General features: G+C 39.4%; 2 protein-coding genes across 2 annotated transcripts; both read left to right on the plus strand.

Moving 5' to 3' along the window:
* The first annotated feature begins 2375 nt into the window (after positions 1–2375).
* Positions 2376–9088, plus strand: pyya (peptide YYa). The gene is made up of 4 exons (XM_053443523.1): positions 2376–2477; positions 5193–5380; positions 8454–8534; positions 8749–9088. Exons 2-4 carry the CDS (start codon positions 5199–5201, stop codon positions 8771–8773), a joined length of 288 nt encoding a protein of 95 aa, XP_053299498.1. The 5' UTR covers positions 2376–2477; positions 5193–5198; the 3' UTR covers positions 8774–9088.
* An 868-nt stretch (positions 9089–9956) lies between these two features.
* mpp2a (MAGUK p55 scaffold protein 2a) lies at positions 9957–21568 on the plus strand. Its single transcript, XM_053443282.1, has 14 exons — positions 9957–10048; positions 12480–12528; positions 13235–13335; positions 13572–13727; positions 14589–14759; positions 14958–15065; positions 15270–15389; positions 15479–15610; positions 15759–15861; positions 16956–17024; positions 17155–17316; positions 17683–17885; positions 18377–18505; positions 18633–21568. The coding sequence occupies exons 2-14, from the start codon at positions 12498–12500 to the stop codon at positions 18807–18809; spliced, it is 1662 nt and encodes a 553-aa protein (XP_053299257.1). The 5' UTR covers positions 9957–10048; positions 12480–12497; the 3' UTR covers positions 18810–21568.
* The last annotated feature ends 3521 nt before the right edge of the window (positions 21569–25089 follow it).

Consider the following 25089-nt stretch of genomic DNA (forward strand, 5'->3'; position numbering starts at 1 on the left):
CATTAGTTATGTATTAATGAGCTCCTTCACAAATACAATTGTAACCATGTGAGAAAAAAAATGATGACTACCATCCAAAGACTAGATGTTTAGGGATGTTTTACCTTTAATCATGAATTCCTTATCATACATATCCATATATTCTATAACCATCCTGCTAGATCTTGGAGCTACATCTGACAAATGAGACGGAAATTGTTTTAATAGAATTGTCCAACGTTAATGTTAACAGTTACTCTTTCAAAAAAATTGGTCATGGAGGACCACAATGTCTTTGGGGCAGCTGTGGCTGAGGGGTAGAGAAATTGTCCTCTGACTGGATAATCGGCAGTTCAATCCCACTCTTCCCCATGTGCTAGCCAAAGTGTCCTTGGGCAAGACACTGAACCAGTAATTGCCGTAATTTAATGGCAAAAAACTGTACTGTAAAGCATTTTGAGTGGTCATCAAGACTAGAAAGCTCATATAAATACAAACCATTTACCAGTCTTTACAGGTGCTAGTTCTTCCGATGAATGTAGGTCAACATTATATAGATTTTGATTGATTTAAGTGATTTGGTAATTTCCATGATTTCAAAATATCACCACGACAAATATAATTGGAATCAAACATAAAAAAAATCCAGTATGCCACATCAGAATTTGAATACTGCATGTATCGTGCTGGCTGATCGTAATAATAATGGTTATTTTTACCCTGTTAAAAGGGTTTTTATTAGTTTTTCCTTACTCTTCTTGAGGGTTAAGAGCAGAGGATGTCACACCTTGTTAAAGCCCTATGAGACAAATTGTTATACAAATAACATTTAATTGAATATTTGATTGATGTTGCTGCCATGTGCGAATATTTTGCACAGGCCCTCTGTGAAAGAAGTGAGAGAAAATGAGGCTACATGTACGTGTATTTGCTCAGTCAGTGTGAGACTGTCTGAAAGAAGATATTACCCGATTTGAAGGCTGACAGAGCAGAGCTCCGCTGCTTGACATCCTAACAGCAACCTGCCAAGCTCATCCTCAGTTTAACCCCTCCGCCCAGATCCCCTTCCCCGGTGGTTTGGAGTTTATTCTGAAAGTGACTGAAATCAAGTGATGCTCTCATTTCATGAGAAGCGTGAACAGGAAAACATCACAGACCAGATATTAAAACTGCAGCAATTGGACGACATGGTGGAAAACGATCTTGTCTTGAGTTGCAGACTAAGTTTGAGCCATGAAGCCACAGTCTGCCTCAAAAGCAAACTATCACTCACACACACACTTGTAGCAAAACTCTGATGTCACTATATCAAAGCATAAGGTCACAAGGGAGAGGGGCTGATTGGAGGATGATGGATAGACGCGTAAAACCATAGTACACGTGTTTGTGCGTCAAAGCTTTGGGGAGCTGAGAAACTGCGTCATCACACTCTCTGCCTGGCACTAACACCCCTACTTTCCAATGGAATCTGTCTGTCGGTCCCTCTAATTGTCGGTCTGTCTATGTCCAGCCACCTTTGCTGTATTAAGGCAGGAGCTCCACCTGGTGGCAGGAGCTAGGCCGGTTTTGGCTTCTACCCAATTACCTGTGATAAATTTATATGTCTGTTCCATCTGGAGCATTCCAATATAAAAAAATCCTCTACATAATAAAATGCATTTGTTTTGTTCAAATGCTAAATTTTGGGGTTTTGTAAAACAAAATGGCAAATGGCTTCACTTGGACTTTATAAGGACTCTTTGTCAAAATGGTCGTAAATGTGAAAATGGTCGTAAATTAGAACGTGTGACAATCTCGATCGTCACACTTCTGCAAATGTGAACAAACACAGGACAGGAGCAAAAAATGATCCTCTTTAGTTGTTTTGGTTTCTTATTCTAATAGTGATGTTGATCTGTCTTTCTGAATAGAGAGGTCAAAGGTCATGCCAGAGCTGGAGGAATGCTGTATTACGGGGTACAGTATGTGCACGGTTCTCCAGAGGAAGACGAATGAAAAAGATTCGACGAAATTCAAAGTAAAGATTCTGTTTTCTCCAGTGATGCAGGTTGTGAGTGTCATGGACCCAAATGTCATCTGTTAACTCCATCAAACACAAGGGACTTAATGCGTTAGTAATGTCTCCATCACCATCACCATCTGACGCATTCAGCCTCCTCCTCACCCACCCTTTTCCCTCACACACACACACACTCACAAACACACTCACACACACGCACACACACACACACACACACACACACACACACACACACACACACACACCCCACACACACAAACATACAAACACGCACACACACGCATTATTACTCCTGTGGTATAACCCCTCCTTTCTCCTGTGCTGGTGAACAATATAAAGCACCACTGTTTGAACGCAACGTGCAGCATGAGTAAGAGCTGACTGTGAGGAGAGAAGAGAAAGAATCGACCTCTGCTGCTGCTGTGACAAACCACCTGTGACTCCAACTGCAACCTGCAAACCCCAAAGTCTCCTGAAAGTAAGTCTGCACACTTCACACACTTATTCATTTAGGGCTTATTTATTTCTCATCATTTTTTTTTTCTTGATGGCATAGGCAATTTTTTTTTAATTCAGGAGGTTTTAATTGTTGCAAACATCAATATAAAGGTGATTTAAGTCCCAAACAGATGTAAAACTATATTGGAGACATTTTTCAAATTGTTTGCTGAGAAATTCATGCAGATTCAATAATATGAGACAATTTATTTCTGTGTGCAAAACCTTTAACTTAAAAGAGACAATCTTGATGTCACAGAAAGTCAAAATGTTGAATTAACCCTCTCAGCTTTTTTTCTTCGACTTTTGCACATAGATAATAAAAATGCAGCCTGTCTGTTTATATCAGGCTAATTTACCGGAGCTGTGAAACAAGGATGCTCTAAACTGCAGGAGGCTCACTGAATTATTAAATAATCTGATGAAGGAGGCAGCTTTTTAGCTCCAAAACGAGAGTTAAGGTGCTATTAATATATATATATATATTTTTTTTTATTATTAATCCACATGACCAAAAAGTTGACTTTGCGTGCAAAGCCTGTGCACAATTACCACACATGGTTAATGTAAATTGTTTAGCCAGCTTTGAGATTGTATTTGTCTATTTTTTTATTTTTAAGAGCACCTTCACGGTGTGGTGATGCTGGGGGCGCGTTCAGCACCACAGATATAACATTGTTGTTCCAGACGCAGGAGCTGACATGTTCGTTTGCAGACTGATTTCCAGTGAGAAAGGCAGGAGAAACCTTTTTAGTTCACATCAAGCATGACTTGCAGCAGTGGGAAAAAAACACAATGGTAATTTATTCAATATTAGAGCGACTTGAATTTATATTAAAACAAATACCCCTCAAACATTTTGAGTTTGCCGTTCCCAAGACGCATCAGCTGCCCTGATAACGCCATGGGACTGGGATGAAGATGTACGATTCAGACTTGTTAATTTGCATGACTGAAAAGCTTCACAACTTCCCCTTGGAGAGTTTATATATTCATGATTTCTCAGTCAGACAAACAAATTGAAATGATTTACTGTGGTGGCTTCTGCTACTCTCCACCTTGGATTGGGGGAAGTGTTTGCAAGCATAAAAAGGGCACCCAAGATAACAACATCAACCTGATGGTGAAGTATGGTGGAGGGGGCATCATGCTTCATCGAGGGGAAGATGAATTCTCAAGGTTTTTATCTGTGCTGTCATCCAGCAAAACACTGAAGTAAACTAAGAAAATCCAAGTTTTTGAGTCAGGCCCAAGAGCTTAACACTGCAGAGAACCTGTGCAATAACATGTAATCATTTGTCTGAGTTGAGGCAGCTCTTCTGGAACAACTGCCCAGACTTCTTGTGTTTGATTTGCTTAGATTTGACGCCAAAAGCAGAGCTTGTAAAGAAAGGAAAAGGAGGTTCAATCAACGATTAAACTTTATTCACCAACAATGTAAATGTTTAATCATTGTGTTTGCCTATTGTGACTTAGTCCTTTAAATTGTGTCTAATTATATGACCAATTTAATGTAGAAAACCAGGTTTGACTTTTTCCTTGCTACAGAAGGGACAAAACAGTGAAGTCTAACTGTTGATTGCTATGATTCCATCTCATGTTGGAAGGTGAAACTGAAAGGAGGGAACATGATTATTTATTGCTCTGATTAACAGTGTCATGAAATCACTCTTGTATTTTAGTTGCATATACAGGTAAGTAAATATAATATTTAAAGACAAATCTGTGAATGAGATAATTTGGTATATTTTACCACATAGAATAAAAAAAATACATAATATTGATTGATATCATTTTTAACTGTTAAATTGGTGATCAGTGGGAAAACTGGGAGAAATCCTGATATGCTGTTGCCACTAGTCTTTTTTTTGTCATTGATTAGAAGCCAAAAAGCACTTCACCAAAGGATTATGGGATACTCTTTTTGCTGATATTCCACCGGTACATTTGAGGTTTTGTTGCTCTATGACCTCCTTAGCAAATGTTACCCAAGGAAGGGCTGAAGTCACGACCCACTGTGGCCCTGCTGGTGAACAGATGTTATCAGTTTTTACAGGCAGAGGCAACACACATTCAACCCCTGGATAACATTATCAATATCATTAGTAGTAAAGCTAGTGGCAGTAGTCGTTTTAATAATAATCCTAATAATAGCTTTGAGGTTATAGAACATATAACAGCCTTCTTCAGCTGCTGAAACTACATACCAAGTATTGTCAACAGCATATTATTAATAATGACTCATAGCAATCGTTTCCTCCACTTCAGTCAATCCGTCGTCTCCATCTTTTCCCCAGATCTAAATAACGCTCTCTCTGATGGGCCTGACAATAAGTCAATCGACAGCCCTCAGGTTTTTACTTTCCATGATGTGTATGACTTGTTAAGCTGCCTCACAAACCTGTTTACTTGTCCTTCTTTGGGGTAAACATTTCCCACTAAAACAAATCACACAGTTTTTTCATGTCAGGCCCCTCAGGGGGGGATTCAACATGCACCAAACATTTTGCCTTCAGAGAAAGAAAGAGGAAACATCGATTCTTTGGTTTCTCATTTTGACCAGTGATACCATGGAAAAAAGAATTTGGTTTCTATTAAAACAAAATTGATCAACCTGATTTGTTCATTTTTGATACATGTAAAATGTTGGCGCTTTAGCATCCATAACTCCCCACATCTTATTGCCCCGTCTTAGATTGCCATGATGATGAAGCTGTGGACAGTGCTGGTGGCTGTAGTGCTGTGTGTGCTGGTGTGTCTGGGAACACTGGCGGACGCCTACCCACCCAAACCTGAGAACCCCGGTGAAGACGCCGCGCCCGAAGAGCTGGCCAAGTACTACACCGCTCTGAGACACTACATCAATCTGATCACAAGGCAGAGGTACAGTATATACACATATGTGGGTGTTTGTGACACATACACTGGTTTTGTTCAGTCTTGTATTTCTGTATTTTCTGACCTCATAAAGAAAGATTTGTTTTGATAGTGTGTATGTGTGTTTGTGTTTGTGTTTGTGTTTGTGTTTGTGTTTGTGTTTGTGCGTGTATGCATGTGTGTGCCAAATGAACCATCTCAAGTACCATTCCCCAAACCTATTCTAGCATTGGAACCATTTAGCATCTGGCTGTTTGCCTCCACATTAATCCACATTAGATTTTGCTTTATACAAGTCATCAAGTTCTTTGACTTTAGCCAGGAGCCCTTCACTGCCCTAACCCTTCACCAGCACACAACAGCGGCTCCGTAGATTTGATTACTGGCCACTCTCCAAAAACCCCAGGCTTCCGAATCAACAGGACCAGAGCAATAAAATTGGTACAGATGCATCCAAGAAAGAATTCCCAAATTCATTTAGACAAGCCGCTGCTCTAAGGTAGAAAAATCTGTCCTATGGAGATGTGGCATGCCATATTGTTTTGGTCCCGCCTGGCTCATAAGCCTATAGCTTTTATTCATGAAAGTCAAATTGGTTGTTGATATTTCAGTGTGTGGTTTAAAGAGGACTGCAAATAACATGGCATGTAAATTTTGTTCCTCTGTTTCACTGGAGAGATAAAATGAAGACACATCATATGTGATAAAAAGTATATGGTTACATAAACAGTTGATGGATAAAAGGCTGGGGAATGTGGCGGCTGTCAGCTGAAGACACTGCTCATACAGATAAAGGATCTGTGCGGGCGAGAGCCTTTGGTCGATTTTGACCCGTGGCTCATATCATTGTGTAACTCTACAAATATACTAGTGTCTTCACCAAAAACACGAAATACCAAATAATTATTATTTTTTTTAAACATGACAAATGACTGTTAGAGCTTCAATAGCCCCCAGTTGGGCTTCTTAGGTTTACATTTGTGTCACATTGACAAACCAACAACATAATCCATCTATTGTTAAGCCAAAAAATGCTTCCAACCATCTATATAAAAAATATTCTGTTACATTACTGGCACCCAGTAGAGTGGCCGAACAGTACTCTTATGAAATCACATTTAAATTCATTCGATTCACATTTTTATTTGGATCTGAACCAAACTATAAACACTCAAATCAGTCATCATGCCTGATGTTTTTCAACGTGATCCATACATTATTCTCTGACAAAAATTCAAAGATTCTTCCCCGGTCTAAACCACATGCTCCTACCGGGTTTTGAGGTGCTCCTTTAAGTAGTTTATTCATGACTGCTAACTAACAAACTAACAGACATACTGACAGGTGTGACAACCACCTTGACAGAGGAAAAATAAACTTTATTTGATGTTGCTTTTCATTTTTTTCAAATTTCCTTTAAAACATCACAGTGTTATTTTCTGCATGTTTTACAATGCGACTGCATGTTATTAAATGACCTTAAGAAGAGCAGATGCTCCCCTCGCTAGATTCCATTGCAAATGGGAATAGATGAGAGGCACAACCTGGGCTTGTATTTCTTAAAACAAGGACGATTTTTGCATTTGAGAAAGAAATCGAGCAAGGACCGGATACAAGCAGACAGGAAAAGATGCGGACCAACAAAGGAGATATACCTCAATGGAGACAAAACAGTAAGGCGAAGAGAGAATGAGAGCAGGACCCACCAGGGAGATATGAGGATGCAGACGGGCCATTATGGGAAGAGGAGACATTTTATATCCTGATGTGTTTCACTGTTTGACAGCTGCGTGAAACAGAGCATGTGAGCTACTTGATTGCTTTCCCACTGAGCAAAACACACACAAAGACACACATCTTCCTGTGTGTGTACCAAAGCTTAAGATTGGGTGCCGGGGTCGTACGGGGAAGTGGAACAGGTGGATGATGGGAAACCTACAGAGCTGCAGGGCTGTGTTGAGTATTGCGGTTTCATGAACACACACACACACACACACACACACAGCGCCAAGTAAACTTTTTATTGAACGGTTCTGTGACTTTACAATTGAGACTCTCTTGGAGCCCCTGGTTTCCCCATCAAGAGAAAAAGAATAAAGACTCATGCAGACTTGGTAATGACACTTGCTCACACACACGGGCATTAGACCTGAGTCTGACTGTGAAAGCAAAGCATTAGAAGCAAAGGGAGGCAACAAGTGAAGCAATTTACAGGCACGGCAGGCAGACAGAGGTAAGAGGACAGTGTAGCAATGGACCGAAAGAAAGACAAGAAGTTTCAGAATATATAGCTCTGTGCTACTTTCAGTCACGATGAGCACTAACACTGAGACCAGTGATGAAAGCAGGGTCAAGATTTAGGGAATCGCTCTCATCGATCAGAGACCCATTCCTGTAAAAGACACTCTGATTTCACATGTTGACCGATTTTGATTATGTAAATGTTATATTATGGTGTGGAGCCACTATAGAGCTACATATTGCTGATACATGCAATCGACCAAGTGCATCTCTGTCTTAACTGTCAATCATGAATCAATGATTTGTAACAAAAAACAAAATTACTCTATGAACACTTGAAAAAGCATCAATGTTGTAAGAACTACCCAAAATGACGGAATACATCTTTGGAAAAAAATTTGTACATTAACCTTTTTGTTTGGACCATGTCCCTTCTGCCATAATGGAGGAGGTTAGGTTTATGAGCTATACTGCAAACAGCCACCAGGGTCAATCAGGATTATTTGGCTTCACTTTTGGGGAACCATCTCTATATCCAGTCTTTGGCCATAATAAAAGCCATCATATGTGCTATAGGTTAGCATTAGCAGTAAGTTAATGCACCTCTTCTATTTGTGTGGGAGAGTGAACATTGGAATCCGAATCCAGGGCGGAATTGGCAGACTCAACCTCTCACAATAAGAATTACTAAAATGTATTATTTAATAATAATATTTATTTTCAGTTCGTAATTATTAACCATAAATAGTATAAAGCAGGTGTGATTTCCGGAAAATCATTCATTTTGACTTGTCAGTGTTTGATGTAAGTAACAATTTAAAAATAATCTGTGTCCCAGGTATGGAAAGCGCTCAGCTCAGGAGGACATGGTCGCAGAGCTCCTGTTTGGTGCCGACAGTAACAGAGACCAGAGATCAAGGTAAAGACCCAAAACACACACAAGCTGAAGCAGCCATGTGAGCTGTAATAAACATATTCTCTATTTAATCCACAAATTTCTTTGATATCAAGACATATTTTGCGTTATAAACCTGACAGACATTCATCTGCAGTGGCTCTAAATTTGAGAGCAGAATATCTGAAAGTGAATTTATAGAGCCGTAACATTGGCTCCTTTTTGTTTCTTTTCACAGATATGATGATTCCAACATGTGGTGACTCCACCTGCCCCCACCCTCCTCATCTGGCATTCCCTCTGAGTGTGTGTCCCACACGGCACCTGGAGGGGCCGACACGTGCCTCTGACCCCTCACACCTGAGTCCTTACCCCAAACAATGACCATCACCGACCACAATACAAGCTCGCTCTGTCTCTTGTCACTGTGTCACATCTCACTCATTGCAACATGTTTATACATAATGTATTATTGAAATAGAATATATATAATGAGATTGTGATACTAATCACAAGGTGGAACTGTGTCTGTGTGTGCGCGTGAGCATTAACGCCCCCTACTGTCCAATAACTGTTTAGATGAGAAAATTCTTGTTTTATTGTTGCTCCTGTAAAAAGTAACAACAGAATAAATTAATAAAAACTTTTCTGTGTGATTCAAATGAAGTGATTTATCTCTTTTTTGGGTGGAGGGGGGGGGGGATCAAATGGTGACGGTGTCCATGTTTATAGTTTATAAATCTTATATTCTAATAATCACTCTGAATAATGAGCACTAATGTTATAAAAACAAACAAATAAATATCAGCTGCTCACAAACAAAGATGTTTTTATGCCTTTGGACGGGTGACAGCCGGAGGCATTATGTTTTGAGGTTGTCCTTCAGCCCCATTATAAGCATTTATTAGATAGACAGATAGATAGATAGATAGATAGATAGATAGATAGATAGATAGATAGATAGATAGATAGATAGATAGATAGATGGATAGATAGATAGATAGATACATGTATATTAGAAAATAATTGTTCTATACTTGAGGAAACTTAAGAGACATAATATAATGTAATATAATATAATATAATATTATATTATATTATATTATATTATATTATATTATATTATTTAATATTGCTGGGTCAGTTTAAATATAACAAAACAATGTCCCTACCAATGTTCTGCATTGGTACATCAAACTTGCAGGAATTAGACCGGAAAAAGAATGCATTTGCCTTCAAGATTAAATAACGTTTTTCTTTAACTTACAAAGTATTACCTATATTGTATGACACACATGTACTGAAGACTTAAACAAGTCTTTAAACATATTTTATATCCATGCAACAATAATATTTAAGCAGTGAAAATCCATGTAGCTGCCTGAGGGATTTTATTTTTCGACATTTCCCGGAAGACACGTTTGTTTTTCCTTTCCACTTGACGCTGTGGCCGTTGATGACGCTCCAGCGGAGCAGACAACAACAATAAGAGCCAGAGGAGCAGAGACCGTGAGAAGCTTGTGTTATTCTGCTGAAAGGTGAGTGAACGACTGTTTATTCAACATGAACATGGCGCCTCTCATTAACACTCATGTATCTCACAGTTACTATTCAGCATCTTCTTCTCTCTTCTTCTCGCTGAGTCTTTATTGTCAGAGCATCTCCGCTGGGATGACAATGGCGCGTGCTCGTGAATTTGTGTGGGGTCCATTTAAAAAACCGTGTTACTGCGTTTAAGATTCAGACAAATTGTGTTGTTCAGTTACCATCTTCTCTCTCTCTCTCTCTATCTTTCTCGCTCTCTTTCTGTCTCTCTCTCTCTCTCTCGCTCACTCTCTCTCTCTCTCACTCTCTGTATGTGCGTGTGTGCTTATGTGCGTGTGTCTGGTCATCATGCTTTGTTATATGTTACTCATGAGACTAACCCCTGTGTGTATGTGTGGGAGAGAGGGATACAGTCTAGGTAGCTAATCCTAATGATACTAATTTGAACATTAAACCATGTCAATAAAGACAGCAGCACATGGAACAGCTGCTGTTCAGCTGATGTAAAAAACAAACATCCTCCACCCTTCCCACAAGCAAACACACAAACTCTATAGACCAGTAGACACAAATGATCGTGTTTATTATATTGAAGCAGAAAGCGCCAGAAACCTTTATTCATGAATCATTACATCAACAACAACAACAAACATTGAAATTGTGTGTGTGTTTGTGTACTTCTATCTTTATGAGGAACATTTAAAGCCTATACTATATAGAGTGAGGACAATTTCACTGGTCCTCCGTTTTTAAATGTGTGTGTGTGTGTGTGTGTGTGTGTGTGTGCGTGTACACCTGGGTCGCTGTCTTTACATAGTGGTGAAGCTGAGCAGATGGATGACGGTGGGAGACGTAGGGAGGTGGGGCATTACGCAGTGGCTGGGCGTGTGGGATAAAGGGGTGAGGGAGGGGAGGATGTCAACAGAAGGAGAAGAAGGGAACATTGGGGGTTGGGGCTGTGAGCAAGGAAGAGCATAAAGGGAGAGAGAGTATGGGGCTGCGTGGGAGAAAGAAAGAAGTGCAAAGAGGTCAAATGTACAAGGAAACACGAGGATGAGCGGAAAAGGGATGGGGGAAAGAGGGAAGGAAGAAGAGAATGTGAGGAGGAATAATAGCAGATGGAGCACAGCAGTGTGTTATCAGTAATTATGTGTATGTGTGTGTGGGGGGGGAGTGTGTGTGATGTTTATATAATTCAGGTGAACAACAATTGAGCAATCTTTGGTCCTGTCCTCTTTTTTTATCCTACTGTTTCTCAGCACGTCAGTCATCAACAGAAAATGATTTCTTTATTTGGCACCTGTTAGCTGTTACCAATGCATCAATAATATTAAAAACATTTGCACATATTTTATGTCTCAGAGGACAATTTTCCCCTTTTTCTCCTTTATATTGATATGATGGACTCAGGCTGTATAATATTCCTATACACGGTCTTCTTGTGTAAAATATTTAAATTATGTTTTAGTCAGATACAGCTTTATAGTATACAAATTAAAATACATGTTATGCGGTAATCTTTAATATATAATAATATAATGGAGAACAACAGGACACTGACAGAATTATGCTGTACATAATACTCAAGTAAAACTTATAGACGTCATCCCTCCATCCTCTTCTCCTCTTGGCATGAGCAAGTCCTTACAGCTTTTCTCTCTACGTCATCTTCTCTTCCACTATTTCTCGCTCTTACTCTTGCGTGATGTGTTGTGTAATGCCTTCTCCAGCATTAACAGAAATGTGTGCGTGTGTGTGTGTGTGTGTGTGTGTAAAACTGAAGGAGAGTAGGTTTCCATGGCAGCCATGAGTTGAAGCGCAGCTTTGCTACAGTGTCACACTTAGACAGTTAAAGCTGCAAAAGTAGACTGGATTTTATAGTTAAAGGGTTGTGAGAGTCTTTGTTCTTATTTCTCTCTCTCTGTCTCGCTCTGTCTCTCCAAAATTGCCATTGTAGTGTGTCTTTTGTCATGGTGATATGTAGATTAGTTACCCCCACAAGCCCCTGTCCCTCTTTCTCTTGCATTATTTATTTTTATATATCTGCCAAAAATGTCTTCTGCACTTTTGGTATAGTTGTTCAATTCAAGAACAATGCTGGACGTCTGCCCTTCTTTTGTTGCCGTACCATTTGTGTGTGTGTTTGTGTGTGTGTGTGTGTGTGTGTGTGTGTGTGTGTGTGTATGTGTATGTGTATGTGTGTGTGTGTGTGTGTGTGTGTGTGAGCATGCATGTATTTGCTGTAAAGTAATAATGCAATTCAGAAGAAAGCCAATAACCATAAATCCCCAAATCTTGAATGATTTTTTGAACCTCATTGTTAACAATAAGAATAACATGAGATTCCTACTGTTTTGCCCCTCATCGTTTACTTAATTTCCCCCTCTCTCTCTCTCTCTCTCTCTCTCTCTCTCTCTCTCTCAGATTGACTGAGGCTCTACCATGCCTGTGGCCTCCACCAGGACAGAGTCTGGTGAGACCAGACCTCCTCAGTAGCTCCTATCCCCACAATCCCCACATGACTGTCCACTATGTTTTGTTTATTCATGTCTTAGTCTAAAAATGACACTGAGAGTTATGTACAGTGGGATATGTGGACATGCAGATATTCGGGTATTCTCTAGTAAGCAGTGGGTGGCATTTCAAATGGTGACAGTTGTCTGTTCAACTTTTTCCTTCTGATACACAAACCCCTGCAGTACGATTGTTTCAGGGCTGTTTCTTTTTTTAACCGATCGTCCGCCTCCATCTTTTATCATTGAACACAACACTAGTGAACTCGTTTTGGCACCTCACTTCTTTAGCTCCGCCCTGGCTCTTTGCTGTTCTTTACAGATTAAAAAAACCTCACATATAGGAACTACGTTGCACACACAGTAAGGATGTGTTGCTTGTGTCTGTGTGAGGGAGGCAGCCACAGGAGTGATCAAGAGAAGCAAAAGCAATCTCAAATCAAATTAAAGAATCTAACAATTAGTTTTTGATGTTTCAATAGAGTAATTTACTATCGATATCCCCAACCCTACCTGTGTCTGCAGGACATGAAAACCTGCAGTCTCATTTGTCCCTATGTCATTTTCCTGTGTTTCCTTTATTGCTCCTTGTTTCCTTTTAATGCCCCCCTGACCCCTTCTCTTTCTGTGTGTGTGTGTGTGTGTTTGTATATTTGATTGTTACAGTGCCCCAGGTGCTGGACGTGATGAGTGACAGTACAACCAGCTCGACCACGGCCAATGACCTGGACCTCATCTACCTCAAAGGAATCATGGAGAGCCCTCAGGTATGGAACATGCACACACACATAGACAAATACAAAAAGCACAGAGCTTTGTATGTTTTTCCTGTCTGTATGTGGGCATGGCTTCTTTGCCCATTTGTATCTCTGCAGTTTGGCAGCCCCCATAGCTACTGTCGGCATATCTCTGGCACATATTTCAAGTTGTGTCTCTGGGTATCCATGTTTTTATAACTGTGCATATTTATATATATAAATGTGTATGTGTGTTTGTGTGTTAGGAACACGAGGAGAGCCTGAGGGAGCCACACCTCTCGGCGGTTAGGGAGAACAACGTGGAGCTCCTGCTGGAGATCCTCAGAGATCTGGACCCCTTCACGCACCGTTCGGACACTGCAGCTGAGCTTTCCTGCATACTCACAAAGCCTCATTTCCAGGTGTGGAAGGAACAAACGTATACCAAGTCACCACAATGCATTACCACAGTGTCATTCGTAGTACGATGTCAAAATATCTCCAATTTGGACTCTGAAACCTTGTCTTCATCTTTGTTAGTGTCTCTGAAACTGACAATTAAGGGGAGATTTTATACACCTTCTTTTTCAATTAATAATCATGATGCGATAACAAGGTTTTTATAAAGATGGGACCGATTCTGGTTCTTGTTGGAGCAACTTAATCCAATGATAGCAGGCAGAGGTCATTAGATAAATTAGTTCAACTAATGTTCAGTGTCAGGTATGAGGGGCAGGATCATAAAGAGGGATGACAATGCATACGAAAATTGCCCCGACTCTCTCAGATGGATGGGGTTACTGAGCATAAGAGAAGGCTGTATGGGGTTGTTTCATTCATTCAATATTATTAATGAAATCATTGCGTATACATGATTTGTTGTTTAATGACCTTGCATCTAAAAGGCAGATTTTTATGGATACAGTTGGGAGATGAGGAGGCAGCGCTTTTAAGGGATTGTAAATTACATAACCAATATTCACTTTTCTGCTAGTGAAGGCCAGAGTAGATTGTTTTGGTTTATTTGCATGTTTGTTCAGTTTCCATATATTTGTGGTTATAATGTAATGTTTTTTGGAGGCTGCTTATGTTGTTTAGTTGATGGTGAGTATGGCCGGTAGGAGGATCTAGTGGGTGTGGTACTCTGAGGTGCCACACACGAGGAAGACTTTTCCGAGGAGAGTGTGTGGAAAGTAAACAGTCTGTCTCGTGCAGAGACACTGTTCAGTCGATCTCAAAGTGGTAACTGTAAAGCTAGTTTTTGTCTGTGATCTTTTTGTCAGTCTTTACTAGAGACTCATGATTCAGTGGCATCCCAGGCATGTGATAGCCCACCCCCTAGCCCCTGTGATGAAGTGGATCATGAAGCAGAGGATGGACACACACACAACCAGCACCCGCCACCTGATGCAGTCCGCATGGTGGGCATACGGAAAGTGACGGGGGAGCATCTGGTAGGTAACATTAAAGAGTAAACACAGTTGACACAGCTGAGTTCATCCAATGATTAGTTGCCCCATCTCTTCTCCAAGATACATGTCATGTGTAGTGAATTGCTAGATACAAATGTAGATGCAGATTTTCTTCATTTTCACCACAGAAATGGATAATTAAAAAAAAATAATCACATACATACATAAATTGTGTTTCAGGGGGTGACATTCAAGGTGGAGGCTGGTGAGCTGGTGATAGCTCGCATCCTTCAGGGTGGTATGATAGACCAGCAAGGACTGCTGCATGTTGGAGATATCATCAAAGAGGTAAGGTTGGCCATTGTAGCCAGGCCCCGATGTTTTCAATCTTTATATTGAGCTAACTTTCTGATGGCCCTAGCTTCGTATTTCGCATATAGACATCTAACTTTTGGCAAGAACTTCAACAAGTGTATGCTGTATCCATTAAAGGTACTGCAAAAGGTAATTATTCACATGTCAATCTAAAAAAATCTTTGTTCTTGCTGCCAGGTGAATGGAAGAGAGGTGGGCAAAGACCCCAGGGTGATCCAGGAGGAACTGCAAGCAACCAGCGGAAGTGTGGTTCTGAAGATACTGCCCAGCTACCATGAAGCCATACCACCAAGACAGGTGACATTTACAAACACTAACATGATCATACTGTCAGGTGCATCGCTGGCACAAGACATCATGCTGAGACCCCAACTGTGTTTCCCCAGGTGTTCTTTAAATGTCACTATGACTACGACCCAGCCAATGACAACCTAATTCCTTGTAAGGAGGCAGGCCTAAGGTTTGAGACAGGGGACATCCTGAAGATAGTCAATCAGGATGATGTCAACTGGTGGCAGGTGAAGTACAGAAACACCATGTGTACATAACACTTCATTTTGTGTTGCATGGCGGATTATACATATCAGAATGAAATCCTATGTCACCACAAGTGTTTGTTTTTATTACAAATATATCAATCACTTTGTGCATGGATGTGCTCTACAGGCCCGTCATGTTGAGGGTGGCAGCACAGGGCTGATCCCAAGTCAGATGCTCGAGGAGAAAAGGAAAGCATTCGTAAAGAGAGATGTGGAACTGGCACCAGCAGGTAACAGGAAGCAATACATTATGAAAACATAGAAAAAAGAAATTAGTTATTGACATTTCTTGTAAGTCCTCTTGCTGTTTGACACTGCCATCTGATGAATGACCAGATCTAAAAAGGGCATATCAATTTGAAATGCCCTTAATCATAATCTGAGAATTTTAACAATCCCCAGGCTCAAAGATAGTTTTAAATTTTAAAATCACCCAAATAATCCTGCTCTGTTCATGTACTGCAAACAAGAAGGTTGATGTCTGAAGAATTTACTGACATAACAAGAAATGTGTAGACGGAATATCAAGATGATAGTGGGCTGTGGATGAAAGCGAACCACTGAGATCCAAAATGATAATTGCAAGAATCCATAAATTTGTTCAATTTCATATCAGTGGTTATCAATATCCTCATTCACAAATATATCAGGAATTATAAATCACTTAGTTATAGCCTCTGGAGTTTCTGGCCCCCCCTAGTATAAAGTCTGCAGAAAGTCTGGAGGAGTCGATGTTTGTGGTGATAATAATTAATATGTGATGTCCAGCCTCTGCCTGCAGCTCCACCCTTTGCCTGAATCCTGCAGAGGTATTCTCTGCTGTTGTGAATCTGTCTGTGCTGAGAATCTCCTGCTGCGTTGTGCATGTGTGAAAGGCAGACTGCGGAGAAATTCCCCATTCTCTGGAGTTCTCTAGAGGACATGTCTGAAAATCGCTAGTCACTTTTTTCAAGAAAATAACAATTTTCAAGAGCTCTAAAGGAAGCGTCTTACATACCAACATCCGACTGAAAAGCTATCTTGGGATGTAAAGGAAAAATTATGAAGAAAAACTTAAAAAAATGTGGATAAAGAAATACTCACTTTCGTTTGGTAAAAATCTTTCCATGTGTTGTTAAATCATTGTGCATGTTTGCACACACTCTCCTAATTTAAAATCAAGTAATTAATGTAATTATTAACGTAAAATACATTTAATTTTTTTAAGTTAAATGAAGGTTAAATTTTAGTTTATGAATGAAGAAGCGGATGCCCCTGATCAGCTAGTGCTAGCATGACTTTAGTACGCTACAAAAACTGATGTGAAGCTGCTTTTATGTGACAGGAAATCTTTGTACTGGTGTTGGAGGGAAGAAGAAGAAGAAAGTGATGTACGTGACCACCAAAAATGCAGGTAACAAACCAGCCCTGTAAAATTACATCTGCAGAACACAGAACTGAAGTTATATGTTTTTACTTAATAGGCTCCACTAGTTCTAGCTTGTTTTCCAACTAAAACTTTGTGTTCTCTTTCTTCCTCTCAGAGTTTGACAGACATGAGATATTGCTGTATGAGGAGGTAGCCAAGGTCCCACCTTTTAAGAGGAAAACTCTGATCGTCATTGGGGCCCAGGGTGTGGGGAGGCGGAGACTGAAGAACATGCTTTTACTGAAAGATCCACAGCTCTTTGGTACCACCATCCCATGTATGTAATCTCATGTTTGAGAAAGTTATCTTTCCCCCCCGTATGTACTTGAGATAACAGAGTTTTGGTGCTGTTCTCTTGGTCAGACAGTTGTATAGTGTGTAGTAACTAGGAAAGTATACTATGACCTCATACCAGAGGGAATTTCCTGGAAAATCTTTCAGGATTTCAAAACTTTCTCTAAAAATATTTCAAAAGCAGTATGTTCAGACTAAATTGTTTGACAGCTGAAACAAGCTAATACATACTATCATATATGTGTAAAGCTGAATTATGACAACTTCATTAAGTGTCAATAATTTTAAGAAGAAATGAACGGAGAATGCATGTTTATGAATACATGACTGTGGGTTTGTGTCTGTTCAGATACCTCCAGAAAGCCCCAGAAAGAGGAGCGGGAAAGTCGGATGTATGCCTTCACCAGCCGCAGCAAAATGGAAACTGATATCAAGAATGGGCGCTACCTTGAACATGGAGAGTATGACGGCAGCCACTATGGAATCAAGATCGACTCAATTCATGAGGTGGTGGAGGCAGGACGCATCTGCATTCTGGATGCCAACCCTCAGGTGATATTACACATTCAGCTATATGATCAAGTCAAGTCAATGGTTTGGATGGTCAAAGGTCATGGGGGCTTCCCAAAGCATGTTTTTGGCCTCCTAAACATGATATCTCTGGCCAGATTACAAAGTGTGATCAGTTGTCACTTAATCAATTATGAATTGCACTGGTTTGCAGAAGAGCCTCAAAAATGTTGTCCACAAAAAACCTTTTAAGTGTGCGGCTCTGCATGACATCATGCAGAGCTGGTTTGAAATTTGAATATTTATAGTCAGTTAGATCAGCTTGGCGCTGCCTCTAACAGTCAGTCAATTCAGTGAGTTAAGCATCATGGGTCTGTCTCGAGGGCATCTTATATCAGCTGACATTGTAAGACAAAGTGAGTCATTCACTGTCACTTCTCTGGAAACTCTAACCAGTCAATTGGGCGAAACCTAGCTGTTCTAAAAAAAAAAAACAGAGAGATAAAACAGCTTTGTGTGTTCTTGCATTCTAGTCTCTCAAAGTGCTGAGGACCTCTGAGTTCTTACCCTACGTGGTGTTCCTCCAGTCTCCAGACTTCGATGTGCTCAAGGCAATGAACCAGTCCGCTGTAGATGCAGAAGTTGTAACTAAAACACTGACGGTAAGACACACTCGCCGTATTCTCAAAAACATCAAGTGAAAACATGCTCAGAAGGCAGCGAAGACAGTATGAACTCTAAAGAATTCAATAAGAAAACCAAACTCCTGTTTTCTTTTTCCGGTCTCAGGATGAAGAGATGCAGAGGACGTGTGACGAGACTGCTAAAATCCAGGCAGCATATGGTCACTTCTTTGATCTCAGTATCGTTAATGACAACCTGGATGAGACCTACCGCACGGTCAAAGCCGCCCTGGAAACGGTGTCCAAAAACCCACAGTGGGTCCCCGTCACCTGGGTGTTCTAGAAAGAGGGGGTGGAGGACAGAGGAGGGGAGGAATGTAAGGAGCAAGAAAGAAAGCGAAGGCACTGAAAATATACCACTGTATAAATAATGGATGTTGTTATTTAGAGTTTCATACAGTTTTGCATAAGAAAACATTTTTATTATTAAAGCAACAGCTCTGCAAGATAAATTACAGAATATTTTTTTGAAAAAGTGTAGAATAAAGCATCCATACTTACACAGGATTATATTTTGAGGACAAGAAGGAAGGACGAGAAGAAACGGGGGATGCAACAAAAGATTGAAGCTATGAATGTCAGAAATTCACAGATTTTACATACACATCGATCTGTTAGTCTGTGTGTTTGTGTGTGTGTGTGTGTGTGTGTGAGTGTGTGTGCGCGTGCGCAAGCGTTGGATTTTTTAATGTTTGTTTGTTTTTTAAATGATTTGTGCCACTACTGACGATCATCAGCAGACTGTCATTGTTTACATTTCATGAAAGTTGACAATGCTGATGGTCACACTTGATCTACAAGCTATGATGTTCTACTTTATCAGACAAAACATTTAACCTATACATTCGATTACTTGACTTACCTTTTCAGTAATAACCTAATCTAACATCAACACAAAAGTAGAATACAGTAAATCCAACACACGCAGCACTTCAGTGTGATCAGCTGACAACAGCAAGTTAACCTCACTTATTTCATCCTCTGTCAGTGGTTATGAGTGTAGCTTTGCCTCTCTGGTTTTTTGTTTAATGTAGTTACTCGTTAAACACACACTCACAGGCAAATAGAGGTGGTCAGAAGATGAGCATATTCAATTCATCACTATCACACAACATAAAGAAAGGACAAGACCATATTGGGGGTTAAATTGGGATATGCTATATTGTCCAACCATGCGTGTGTGTTCAGAATTGAATTATTCAGTAATGGTATATGCAACGGTTAGGGTTAGGTCTCTGGGTTTCAATTATCTTAAACAATATCCTAGCTAACTAGACAGCAGTAAAGCTACATCTAGATCAGTATGTGCAATTCCTATTTATTTAAACATAGATAATAGTGCAAAATTTGCTCACTACAGGTATTTGGTACATGTATTTGAAACCAATGTTTCACAGTCGTGCAAAGTGAACGTAATGAATTCACCATTGTCACTCACCAAATGAATATGTCCTGATTGGAGCGCATCACGTATTGATGCAAAAACAATAGGTCATGACTTTCATTCATATTTCTGCTTCACCTAAATGTTTTTGTTTTCCTGAGCCATTACTCTGTCCTTGTGATGAACCTGTTAAAGGACAAGTGTGTAGGATTTATGTGGATCTATCGTCAAATACAATATTCATATTCATAATTTCATATATAATGTGTATAATCTGAACTAAAGAATCATTGTGGATTAGTTATTTTAGAATGAGGCCTTTCAATATTCACAGGGAGAAGATCTTCTTTGACAGAGTCAGCCATGTTGCCCTGTAATGTTTTTACAATAGTCAAGAACAGACAAACCAAACGCTGGCTGTATAGAGAGTGTTTCATGTTCTTACACGACCTGAAGGCTGCCTTAGTTTCACCTACATGTTTCGAAGCTAAGCGTGAGGGGGGTCATGGGGTTGCATTCTGCACCCTCACCACTAGATGCCACAAAGTCCTACACTGAACCTTTAACTGCAGTGCTTTGCCACAGATAATATATTTTTTAGGGCTGCACCACAGAGGAGACATGGTTTGCACACAATTATGAGAAATGATCCAATGGTATCAAAATCACTCTCTTGAACGGTTGCATGAAAATTGGTTCAGATTAGCAACCTAAGCTAATGAGTTTGTGATTGCATTTGTAAGCTGGTTAGAACAAAGAGCTTAACTTTCCAATACAGTTTAAAGTGTGTGGTTGGTTGGGAAAGGTTGATGGAAACACAATGTGGCAAATGACAAAAAAAGAATACTGTACATGAACACAAATCAGTCACAAGTATAAACAAGTGTCACTCAGTAGCCCTAGAATGGTTTAGAGAGGACCAGTACATAGTGAGAAACCCATACAACCCACATACAAGCACACATATACACACAGTAAACATTGCATTTCATAACACTTTGGCATATGCTATTGTTCGTAATTTTGCACTTTTTATTTTGTTGTATAATTCAAAATCTTTGTTGTATTTCTTCACTCAGCTGTTCACAGTTTGTAGATTGCATCTAGATGCACAATGTTATAATAGATACTGATATAGTAGGTATGAGATTCTTGCCTTGTATTTACAGTATGTGACACTTTTGTGATAACTTTCTGATTGTCAGTAAAGACATGTGTAGTGGCCTTCGAGTGAACAGCACAACTGAAAACTTCACAAAAATTTGGTGTGGTCTCATTTGCTTTTCAGATATTGTGTGGTGCTCCTCCCTCAGGCCACAGTACATGTAACACTGTCCATGGTGCCAAACGCAAGAAGCTCCTTGAGCAGCTTGTTTGTACTCAGATCTCTAATTGTGGCAGCTAGTGCAAATTTTTAATGTACATTGATAAATTGATCTTTGTCAAACAGATGTACTGACGATTGACTGACAGTTATTTTGCTCTCTCAGTCTACACTCAATGCTTTTAAAAGTGGATTCAGCCGATTTTTGTCTGACAGCTATATTTGGATCTGTGGAGTATTTGTGTTGAGATACACAACCTTATTTTCTCTCTCAAGAACATCCCAAAACCTCACTGTTTCCTTCTTTTCTATAAAGTCTCATGAATGCAATAAACCATGTTGTCTGTATCTTCACTTATTCAGTGCAATTAAATGGTAATGGTAAATGGATTTGTATTTATATAGCGCTTTACATTACAGTTTCACATTCACCCACACACATTCATACAGTGCATCTACTTGCAGCACATTTCTTATTCTATGGGGGGCCATTCGGGGTTCAGCATCTTGCCCAAGGACACTTCGGCATGCAGATGGCTCAGACTGGGGATCGAACCGCCGACCTTCAGGTTGGAGGACGACCACTCTACCCCTCAGCCGCCCGTGAACAAGAATGTGGTGTGGATTTTTCTATGTTTTGCAAAATACAATAGACAAATTAAAAAAGACTATCTGTCGGAAGCTAGTAGAGGTCAAACACTAAGGACACTGAATCCTGTATTTCCCAAATTATAACTTAGTAAAATCCTTTTTTTTTTTTATCCCTTCTTCCTCTCTACATAACAAATGAAATCAACTATTGAGCGTCGTTTCAGCCTGGAATGAAACACACTGATCAACAACAAAATCAGTGTTGCTGTAATTTTGCGGATTGCGCTCGTACATTGCATTGTAAGGTTGTTGAAATCTTGGCCAATCAGAGGAGCAGAGAGACAGACATGACATCTCATCCACAGAAAATATCAGCAGCCTCGCTCTTCAGAAAACACAACTCTAACAACAGACTAGGCTTGAGCCTTGTATTTTGGATATAGGGCTGACGATTGTAGAATCAGATATAATCATAACTTATATTATATATTTATGCTCCAAAGAAGATTAATAGAAATAACTTAATTTGGTACACAGCAAAAGTCGTCACATATACAGTAAGGATCCCTCTCAAAACTAGAGTGTATATTCTAGGACGACACAATTGTGTTGCTTTTAACACTTCCAGTGTGTTAGAGCATTTAACACATGACGTGTGTTACATACTTCAACATAAAGATGTATTTATACTCATTTTTTAATTCGTATGCTAAAATTGTTTTAAAAAGCTCAATACAAAACAACTGCAGGAAATTCAGGTGAATAAAATCATTAAATCATTTGACATACATAACTGATATACAGATCATATAATATTTATTCACACATAGCAACACAGTGCTGCCATACAAGCCAATAGTCAGATTTTCCTTTAGCCTCAGCGTACCCTCAAGTTTGGTCCTGTATTGTAGATCACAAGGCCAAAACACTTGATGACACTAAGGTGCACAACTGAGGTTATGTCCCTAACATGTGCTGGTGGCCGATAACACCTGCTAAGATGTAGTCCTCAAACATACATGGGATATTCAGTTCTTCATATCCTATATTCTAAGATAACCTTTACACTTTATTCCCACAATAACGTCCAGTTTCTGGTTTGAATCAGAGCCAGAATGATGCATTTTGAAGCCACGTGTTGGAAATGTTGATTACTAGCAGTCGTTGGGAAACTCTTCGAAAAGGTTCTCTGCAAGACAAAGTATTTGAACTATGAAGAACCACTTCTGGATCCAATAAATTATTTTCCATGCAAAAGCACAGGGGGAAAACTGTGTAATTGTTTAATTTGACAACTGTGACATAGTTACACCCTGATTACACACAAATTATTATTTGTTTTGTTTTTTTAACATGCAGCTGTCCACACAGGCTCTGCGACTGTGAAATAAATAAAATAGTCATAAATCAGGGCCAACAAATACTGTGCATGCACCTAAGTTACCATAAAGCAAAATTCCCCCAAAGTTCCCTCTTTCCACCAAATAAGCTCAGGTTCTGTTCAGAATTCTTAGGACCTCGATGCTATTTTGTGAACCAGACAACGTTTAGTTTTTTTCACGTTGCCAGTGCCGCTGCTAGCCATTTTGGTGCCCTAAGCATAACACCTTTATGATGCCCCCCCCCCCCCTCCCCCGAGAAAAAACGTTTGTTTCTGCCCGTTTAACATTTTATTAAAACGAAAAAGGAAAATCTACTTTGTAAACACATTACACAGAACAGCCAAAACATACATACACACAAGTATTGGGATGTGCAAAATCTTCGTAGAAATTAAATAGTCATCCATAAATATAAACTTAAAAGCAGAAGTATACAAGTTAGCAATCTTCTTCAATAAAGCAAATATTTACAATTTTACTTTACTTTGTAAACAAACTATGTAGAACAGCTAAAACACACACATTGAAGCATTGAGAAAATCAGCTTTGCTGACTTTGTAAACATATTATGTAGAATAGCTCACAAGCGTAATTGAAATGGAAGGTATGTCTTAAGTTGAGCTACATGACTGTCTGGTGAGTTAAATTGTGGTATATTATTAGTGTAATGCTGCTTATGCTTCAATTCTGTCAGAAAACAGTAAAAAAAAAATGTTGTACTGTGTTCAGCTTTATAGAGATTATGTAAGTCACTCTTGATAATTACGCACAACATTGATTTATCTCATTTACAAAATTTGCAGCATAATGCCAAGAAAAGAGAGACACCAAAAGCAGAAGGACAGGGAACTGCAGCAAGCAGCTCAGGGTAGCAGCTCTATTTTATCTTGGATCAGGCCATCAACTAGTAAAACAGTTGAGGGAGAATCAGTAACCCTACCTGGTCCAGAGGAGCCCATTACGTCACTAACCCTAACCCTAACATATTATTTGGTTATTCAATATGGCATTGTTTTGTCTGTTTTTGCCTGTTATTCATTTAGTTATTCAAATTGATCATTTGAGTTGGTTTGTTAACAAAAATAAATATATAAGTTGAAAATATCCTACTATGTTTTTTATTTATTTATTATTATTATTATAAATTTCATAAATAATTTTGGCTATGGGTGCCCTTTTTGTTTGGTTTGAGCACTTGCCCCCCAAAAGGTCTGTGCACGTGCCTGATAAGCTGTGGGTGTGTTTTGTTTTTAAAATGGCACGTTTTTCAAAACACCACTCCTTTTTTTTCTCAGACATTTTTTATAAAAGCGCTCTGCATCGTGACACGTCTCATCCTCTTTCCAACATGTAGAATATGACCCACCCAATAATTTCATGGCGGTTCACTCTCCAGTTGGGAACCAACTTTTCCAGTTCTTAAACAGTTTATCATTTGTTAAAATGCTACAAATAGTTCAGAATTAGAACCACAAACCTGAACAGAAAGCCTCTTTGTTCACTTTCATGCAGTGGAACCACTACTCAGTGGGGGAATATAACGCAATATTTTTATTTTGTTACTGTACTTAAGTAAATTTTTACATATCTACTTTATTTAAGTAAAAATAATAGTGCATACTTTTTACTTTTACTCCGTTACCTTTTGCAGCTATTATCTATACTTTTACTCCACTACATTTCTACAATATGTGTCGTTACTCGTTACATTTTATGAACAGTTTCGGGAAATACGGATTGCGTTGCTCTTTTGGAAGTTTAAACGTGCACACACACATGTGTGTCTTTACACCGCAAAAAGACGTTTAGAATTATGTTTATAATAATGACAACAAGTAACGAAATAACCACAAACCTTGTGCCTTTATCAGCCAGGTGCTAA

The sequence above is a fragment of the Pleuronectes platessa genome, chromosome 16, assembly GCF_947347685.1.
Source record: "Pleuronectes platessa chromosome 16, fPlePla1.1, whole genome shotgun sequence".
NCBI classification, from domain to species: Eukaryota; Metazoa; Chordata; class Actinopteri; order Pleuronectiformes; family Pleuronectidae; genus Pleuronectes; species Pleuronectes platessa.

Coding starts and splice junctions, on each gene's coding strand:
- pyya (XM_053443523.1), top strand. CDS start 5,199: ATGATGATGAAGCTGTGGACAGTGCTGGTGGCTGTAGTGCTGTGTGTG. Junction 5,381..8,453: donor AATCTGATCACAAGGCAGAG/GTACAGTATATA, acceptor TCTGTGTCCCAG/GTATGGAAAGCGCTCAGCTC. Junction 8,535..8,748: donor AACAGAGACCAGAGATCAAG/GTAAAGACCCAA, acceptor TTCTTTTCACAG/ATATGATGATTCCAACATGT.
- mpp2a (XM_053443282.1), top strand. CDS start 12,498: ATGCCTGTGGCCTCCACCAGGACAGAGTCTG. Junction 15,066..15,269: donor TTGGAGATATCATCAAAGAG/GTAAGGTTGGCC, acceptor TCTTGCTGCCAG/GTGAATGGAAGAGAGGTGGG. Junction 15,862..16,955: donor TGTGGAACTGGCACCAGCAG/GTAACAGGAAGC, acceptor TTTATGTGACAG/GAAATCTTTGTACTGGTGTT.